Raw genomic sequence first — 8,060 nt, 5'->3', positions numbered from 1 at the left:
CATCTTGTTGAAAGAAAATTTGTTCTTTCTGTTATTTGCTGCTTTTTGACATTACAATAACGATATTGTGTTATTTGACACCACGCACCTAGATTTTATTAACTTTTATTGCCTACATTGTTTCATTTTTGATATTTTTTTTTTTAAATATTTTTTGTAAAATTAGAACATATTACACATTTCCGAATCAAGAAAATTAATATCTTCTAAATTATGAAAAAAAAAAAAATGGGTGTCAATTTAAAATAAGAAAGTTGAGAATCGCCCAAAAGATACTAAGACATTTAGAAAAATTTTAAAATCACCAGTTTATAGGAAATTAAAAACCATTTAATTTGTTTTTTGAATTTTTAAAATCGGATCATAAATAAAAATTCTACAACGCCTGCCGTTTTTAAAAAATCACCCTGTATGAATGGTTTTGGAAAATTGGCTCTGATTTTTTTTCAATCTTAACTTTTATATTTTACGAAAAATCTGTAAAATTGAGAAGGAAATAGCAAGTATATTCTCAAATATCTTTTTTTTGAAATGACAAATTGTTTCGTTTGAATGGATAATTAATGTACACAGAAGTTGAAAAAGAAAAAAAAATATAAAACTTATGTTAAACTTTAATGAAACTCATTTTATAAACGCGTCTTTTATATTTTTTATGTCCTTATTTACTGAAAATTTTGAAGCATTCCAACTTTTGTTGGTTACGTGTTGGTCACAAAAGCGAATTTTAACATGATAATAAACACTATAATTATAATTCGTGTTCTGAAGAGCTGACTCTAAGTCTAAATTATTAAAAATATAAAATACGCCAAAATCATAAAAACCAGAGCCAATTCAGTACTTTTAAAAATACATTCGAAAACTATGGTCTTAAAAACATAGAAATCCGCAGAGACATTCAGGGCAACAAAAAAAATTGAGCTGTGTAATCGAGGCTTGGATAATCGAACGAATACCGCGCCCAGATAATTGAGGTTCTACTGTATTTGCTTAGATTGAACTATCCAATCAGAAATGCGCGCCATGACTAGTATAAACGATCTTTGTTTTTTGAACCTATTAAAACAATACCAAATTTTATACAAAATTTTATTAAACATACGCCATTCTTTACAAAAGATCTCACTTCTAGTTAAAGTAAATTTTAGACTTTAACTTAAACTTAACACCCAAGTAATAAATTAGTGAGTTAAATACCCAACACTTTATAGGTTCTTTTGGTGCGTGATGATGGCATCCCGATAGTCTTCCTTGGTCTGATCTTTATCTCCCCATCCCCAGATCTCATGGGTGCCATCACCCGTTCTCTCCACCCTCTTCTTAATCATCTCTTCTGACTCCGTCTTCAAGTCATACGCCCATCCAATCAAGGCAAAGAAGTCGATTAAAGCTGCGGAGAAGTTCACGCTGTACTTCCCTAACTCTGAAGTTTTGTAATCCCAAGGGAATGTGTGGTGGTAGTTGTGCCATCCTTCTCCAAGAGCAAGCACAGCAACAGACAGATTCTCCGTAGGATTGATGAACTTGTCGTACGGCTTGTCCCCCCACATGTGCGCCGCTGAGTTCACCAACCAAGTCGCGTTGAGAGTTAAAGCGTATCTGAAGAGATTTACGAAAAAGGCGTTCCTGAAGGTTTCATTCCAGAAGTGCATGGGGATGAGGACAGGCATGATGAAACACACTAATGGCATTAGGACGCGGTAGTACTTCTTCTGGAAGCGCAAAATCGGATCGGCGTAGAGGTCCGAGAGGTCGATTCCTTTTCCTTTTTCTTTGACTTGGGGGTGCTTGCGACAGAGCAACCATCCGATGTGGGAGAAGAAGAAACCGCGTTTGGCGTTGTGAGGATCCGCGTCGGTTTCACTGAACTTGTGGTGGACGCGGTGGTCCCTCGACCAGTCAATTACTGAGTCTTCGAACGCCAAAGTGTTGCAAAAGGTCAAAATGAGCCTCAAAGGCCATTTTGCTTTGTACGACCGATGGGACCAGAGTCTGTGGGCGCCAGCGGTGATGCCAAAAGCTCCAATTTGATACATAAGAATCCCTATAAAAATCGGGTTATCACACTGATAATAGACACATTGGGGTTCACTCCTTACCAAACACAGAAGTCGCTACTTTGGCAGAGGTGAACATGAGCCAGACACCGTAGAGAGCGGCGACGTGGAGATAAGCGAAGAGGATGATGTTGCGCCATACCAACTCTAGCTTGCGGTTGTCGGGTTTGCTCACGTCTTCAGGGATGTTGGCGGCGGCGACTTCCATGTCGCTCTCGTGGAGGACGCCGGTCGGAACAGAAATCTTGGAACTCATTGCAAATCGAACTAAAAATGAAAATTTTAAATTGCGTAATTCTGCTATTCTCGAAGCTAAAGTTATAACGACTATCAATTTCAGAAATTTTGCTTTTAAGACTCTTTGACTTTAAAGTCTTAAAATTATAAAACAAAAATATGTTATAGGTTTAGTTAATTAAACCATTTTTTTAAGTTATAGGTAAGTTCACATGTAGAAATTTCAAAAACTTTATGTGTATTTTAGAACCAAGAAAATTTCTTTCAAATTTAAAATAATTAATTTTGTCAATTATGAAGCTATATAATTAAGGTATTATTTTTTTGGTAATAAATCGACAGATTTTCTGAATCAAAAATTTACAAAAAAAAAAGAATGAATTTAATAAAAAAAAATTAACAGCAGATATTTAGACAAAAAAATGAGAAAAACGGAAAAATAGACCCACCTTTTTAAAATAACCACACAGTCACAACTGACTTCAATTTCACAAAAAAATAATAATTTTTCACAATTCGGCACACTTTAGCACCTGTCGCGATTTGTTTGATTGGAGCTAATTTCCGAATATCTGTTTATATACCTAAGGCAGGTATTGATGAATGATTAGTTTGATTAGATACAACTCGGCTGAAAAGCTGAGGTTCAAAGATTATAACCGATATCTGTTTTGGGCGAATTTGCCGGCATTTGTGGTCTTACGGTCTAAATATCACGCGATATCTTTATAGTTCGTGAGCAAATGGCTCGGTGGCGTGATCCAATTTTCAGAGATTTCCGAATTTTCCAATTTTGTGATCTTAGATTTCCATTTCTTCAGATTTTTAGATTTATTTTTAGATTTTTAAATCCCCACGTGATCGAATTTTTGAATTTTTTTTTATTTTTAGATTTTTATAGGTTTTTCGAATTCTTTGTATTCCAATACGTTCGTTTATCTTTTTTATTCATTCCCATAAATTTCTCCAGAATCATAACATTTCGACAGATTTCAGGTTCTCAAAGTGTTACTTCAAAATTATTTTTGAGTCGTCAGATTTTGTTAAATTCTTGGACACATAGACAGATTGGTTCATTAAGAGTTTATTTGACATTGTTTTCAAAAACTACAAATTTTATAAATTTTAACTTTAAACAAAGTAAGCGAATAAGACAAATCAAATGACAATATTTACATTTTCGTGACACTTTCGGTTATACCAAAAGCAGTGGCCTACTAGGTTATTTTAAATAGAAAAAAAACAAGTAAAATATAATCTAGTCAATACCGCGATTTTTATTTGAAAATAATATGCAGATTGTGATTTGCACGCAGTTAATTTCGGGTTACTTTTAAAAAAATTACTTTTTTCTTCAAACGTCACCAAAGTCACTATTTTTTAGTCGTTTTTAGACAGTAAAATACGCAATTTTGTCATAAGTAATGAAAAGCGTTTGTTGACATGGAAACACTTTGTCTGCTTAGGCAGAAAAAGTACTTTTTGTGACGGTTACTATTTGAGACTTACGTTTTGTATGGCCCTTGCACGATCTTAACTTTGAAACTAATATGTTTCGCAATTTTGCATACGCTATGCTTCGCCTTGCTACTGCAATTCAATTGCTCGACAAAAAGTACCACTTTTCTATCGTATAACAAAATCTACTATTTTATTGCAAATAGAGCACCTATAATTTTTATAGTAGATCGACGTAAAATTAAAATTTGCGTTATCTTTAGATAATGTTGTCTTTCCAAGGCAAATTTGTAGAAATTGGAATTAAACTATTTTTTTACGGTCCCAAAAAAAGTGTTGTATTGCACCGGTTAAAAGGCTCCAAAAGTTTATGTTCTTATACGTCTATGTACGAAAGTCCCCACAAACTTGTCAAAATTCACTTATGTCAGTGAAAACCTTACATAGCCTAAAAATGAACCGAAACTATGTGGACTTTTCATATCGGGTTGTAGGAAAATGACATTTGAAATAAGAAAGAAAAAAATAATCGTGGGAAAAATAGTGTACATAACTCGTTAGAAAGTGTCGAAATTGGCACTTTCCGCAATTGTTATGTAAAAAATTATTTTCTAAAATTATACTCTAAAATAAGTGGTCTCTATGCAAAATTTAATTTCGTTCGTTTTATTAGAGAATATCTCTAGATTCTCTGTAGAAGTTTTGTTTGATTCTTGTTACATTTTCTCGATTATATATGTTTGTATTATTATTCTTCTTTATATTGTTTCAAATTTTTCTAATCGTTCTTTAGACACTTTATTTTTATTACATTCCTTCGATTTTTTTTGCTATATTTGTCTCAGATTTGATAGGTACTTAATTTTCCAATTCTGTTTAAATCTTCTAGGTTTTGTTTTGATTTTCTACTTTTTTATAGAACAAACATTAAGTCTGTCATTGATTTTTTAATTTTTAGCTGCTTCTCACATTGCCAACGTTTTGCAATTACATTTTTAATTTTTACACTTAAAAATTTCTAAATTCCAATGATTTTTTGCAGATTTTTAGATTTTCAGATTCTCCAAAATATTTAAGTTTTCAGGTTAGCAATTTAGCAAATTAAAACATTAATTCAAAAAGAAGAAAAAAGAAAGAACAAGAATAAGTTGTAAGTAAAAATCTTACTTGAAAGAAGTGCAAGATAAGCTGAACTGAAAGCAAAAACAGCCAAAAAAATAAATCAAGAACTAAAATTAATATCAAAAATAAAACAAAAAAGAAATTGGAAGGAACTAAAACACACCAGGATTGGGAAATTATAGTATATTAAAACACCGAGTTTCATAAGGCAACTTTTAAGGCACAAATCCAAGTTTATGGATGAGTGACTTAATAGCCTTATGAACGAGGTTTTTATACTATTTTTCCTAATTTGTTCTTGTAACAGAACTATTTTCGCTATTTCCTCATTCGTTTTCAGTGCTATAATATCCCATTTTGATACGCGATGCTATAATAGCTTTGTTTCCATAGCAACATGCGAATTTTTAAAATACAAATTAGGAAATAGTATATTATGAAACGCGTTTCATAATGAACATTTTGCCGCACGCACGACGAGCGCAGCGAAGAGTGTCATAAAGTAGTAAGTGCGGCAAAATGCATTATGAACAAGTATCAAACGCTATTTTTTCCATTTCGCCTTATTTTAAACGAAAAAACTTGATTTCGAAATCTAGGGAATTTTAAGGTAGTTGGCAATTGGGAAAAAAAACGAAGTAGCCAAATCTAATTTCAGTCAGTTTGACAGGTGTAACGTTTTGAGGTTACCGGAGCGCAAGAGAGCCAAGAGAGCGCAGATGTTGATCATGATCATGATCATGATGGTTCTCTTGCATCCAAAGAGTTTTTCTCTGATAAGTTATTAAGCTAAGTGCAACAAGAAATAATAGTGTATTGATCGATTTATCATGGTTTTTTAAAACCAAAATCTAAATTGTCAACGTTGACGGTAGGGTGACGCTTTGTCTACTGCAAATCTAAGAAAAATATAAGTTCCTGGAAATATTGGCACAAAATTGGTCCATTACGATACCGAAATACGCTCAAACGCGTATCGAAATATCTTCATTATGAACGCGAAATAGAAAAAAATCTTTTTGAAGCACTAATTTGTATTGTCTGCTCAAATAAGCACAACTCCTATCATCAGAGGCTCTACAGAAATCAACTTTGGAACCATTTCTTTTGATCTGACTGCTTTTTTGACTCCAAGTAGGCAAGCAACCATTTAATCGTTTTGTTCATAGAACTTATAAAAATAAGACTAAATACCATTTTTTCTTTAATTTATTATGTACTGTTTTTTACAAAAGATCTTAATTATAGTTATTTAAAAAATACCTTTGGTTCTTAACATTACCACTCAGTTGTGTTTTATCACCTCAATGTATTATATCTACTTTATAAATAAGACAAAAGTGCCTACTATATACAAGAAATAACAGCTAAGAAATAAATAAATTACGTAGTTAAATATTCAGTCAGTTTTAACAACACTTATAAGTTTTTCCTATGCGTGATGATGGCATCCCGATAGTCTTCCTTGGTCTGATCTTTATCTCCCCATCCCCAGATCTCATGGGTGCCATCACCCGTCCTCTCTACCCTCTTCTTAATCATCTCTTCGGACACCGTCTTCAAGTCATACGCCCATCCAATCAAGGCAAAGAAGTCGATGAAAGCCGCAGAGACGTTCACGCTGTACTTCCCCAACTCGGAAGTTTTGTAATCCCACGGGAACGTGTGATGGTAGTTGTGCCATCCTTCCCCAAGAGCGAGTAAAGCAACAGACAGATTCTCCGTAGGACTGATGAACTTGTCGTACGGCTTGTCCCCCCACATGTGCGCCACTGAGTTCACCAACCAAGTCGCGTTGAGAGTCAAGGCGTATCTGAAGAGATTCACGAAGAAGGCGTTCTTGAAGGTCTCGTTCCAGAAGAGCATGGGTATGACGACAGGCATGATGAAACACACTAATGGCATTAGGACACGGTAGAACTTCTTCTGGAAGCGCAAAATCGGGTCGGCGTAGAGGTCCGAGAGGTCGATCTGTTTCCCCTTTTCTTTGACCAAGGGATGCTTGCGGCAGAGCAACCATCCGATGTGGGAGAAGAAGAAACCGCGTTTGGCGTTGTGAGGATCCGCGTCAGTCTCACTGAACTTGTGGTGGACGCGGTGGTCCCTCGACCAGTCAATCACCGAGTCTTCAAACGCCAAAGTGTTGCAAAAAGTCAAAATGAGCCTCAAGGGCCATTTCGCTTTGTACGACCGATGGGACCAAAGTCTGTGCGCGCCAGCGGTGATGCCAAAAGCTCCAATTTGATACATAAGAATCCCTATAAAAAATGGGTTATCACACTGATAAGAGACACGAGGTGCTCACTCCTTACCAAACACAGAAGTCGCTAGTTTGGCCGAGGTAAAGATGAGCCAGATACCATAAAGAGCGGCGACGTGAAGATAAGCGAAGAGGATGATGTTGCGCCATACCAACTCTAGCTTGCGGTTGTCGGGTTTGCTGACTTCTTCGGGGATGTTGGCGGCGGCGACTTCCGTGTCGCTCTCGTGGAGGACGCCGGTCGGGACAGAAATTTTGGGGGTCATTGTAAGTAGAACTAAAAATAAAAATTTGAAATTGCGTAATTCTGCTATTCTACAAATATTGTTTTCAGAAATTTTGCTTCTAGGACTTCTGGCTTTACAGTCCTAAAAATGTAAAACTGAAATTTCCGGGAGTTTTTGTTATCGATTTATTTAATTTAAAGTTATAGATAAGTTCACGTGAAGATATTTCTAAAAGTTTATATTTTAGGACCAAGAATTTTTTTTTCAAATTAAAAAATTTAAAAAAAATTTAGGAACAATAAATTAATTTTTTTTAAGTTAAAACAATTTTTAACGCCGAATGTTTATATAGAAAAAAGTAAAAACGGAATAATAGACTCACCTAGTTAAACAATCCCACAATCACAGTTAACTTCAATTTTACAAAAAAATAATTTTTCACAAGTCGGTACACTTTAGCACCTGTCGCGATTTGTTAGAATGAAGTTAAAATCCGAATATCCGTTTATATACCTGTGGCAGGTATTGATGAATCATTAGTTTGATTAGATATAACTCGACGAAAATCTCAGGTTCAAAGTTCGCAACCGATATCTATTTTGGGCAAATTTGCCGGCGTTTGTAGTCTTACGGTCTAAATATCACGCGATATCTTCATAGTTCATGAGCAAATGGCTCGGTGGCGTGATCCGATTT

At 34.8% G+C, this 8,060-nt stretch overlaps 2 protein-coding genes across 2 annotated transcripts; both read right to left on the bottom strand.

The window, feature by feature from the left end:
* Positions 1-1,208: 1,208 nt before the first annotated feature.
* Positions 1,209-2,316, bottom strand: LOC148176480 (acyl-CoA Delta-9 desaturase-like). Its single transcript, XM_088033893.1, has 2 exons — positions 2,103-2,316; positions 1,209-2,047 (listed from the first exon to the last, which is right to left on the bottom strand). The coding sequence occupies exons 1-2, from the start codon at positions 2,314-2,316 to the stop codon at positions 1,209-1,211; spliced, it is 1,053 nt and encodes a 350-aa protein (XP_087890019.1).
* A 3,980-nt stretch (positions 2,317-6,296) lies between these two features.
* On the bottom strand, positions 6,297-7,834 carry LOC148176479 (acyl-CoA Delta-9 desaturase-like). The gene is made up of 3 exons (XM_088033836.1): positions 7,747-7,834; positions 7,190-7,414; positions 6,297-7,135 (listed from the first exon to the last, which is right to left on the bottom strand). The coding sequence occupies exons 2-3, from the start codon at positions 7,401-7,403 to the stop codon at positions 6,297-6,299; spliced, it is 1,053 nt and encodes a 350-aa protein (XP_087889962.1). The 5' UTR covers positions 7,404-7,414; positions 7,747-7,834.
* Between the last annotated feature and the right edge of the window lie 226 nt (positions 7,835-8,060).

Source organism: Gnatocerus cornutus, chromosome 4 (genome assembly GCF_029298725.1).
Source record: "Gnatocerus cornutus isolate USDA-ARS CGAHR chromosome 4, icGnaCorn1.1, whole genome shotgun sequence".
In the NCBI taxonomy this organism is placed as follows: domain Eukaryota; kingdom Metazoa; phylum Arthropoda; class Insecta; order Coleoptera; family Tenebrionidae; genus Gnatocerus; species Gnatocerus cornutus.
This window is presented reverse-complemented; position numbering and strand designations above follow the sequence as displayed.

Coding starts and splice junctions, on each gene's coding strand:
- LOC148176480 (XM_088033893.1), bottom strand. CDS start 2,316: ATGAGTTCCAAGATTTCTGTTCCGACCGGCGTCCTCCACGAGAGCGAC. Junction 2,048..2,102: donor AGTAGCGACTTCTGTGTTTG/GTAAGGAGTGAA, acceptor CGATTTTTATAG/GGATTCTTATGTATCAAATT.
- LOC148176479 (XM_088033836.1), bottom strand. CDS start 7,403: ATGACCCCCAAAATTTCTGTCCCGACCGGCGTCCTCCACGAGAGCGAC. Junction 7,136..7,189: donor ACTAGCGACTTCTGTGTTTG/GTAAGGAGTGAG, acceptor CATTTTTTATAG/GGATTCTTATGTATCAAATT.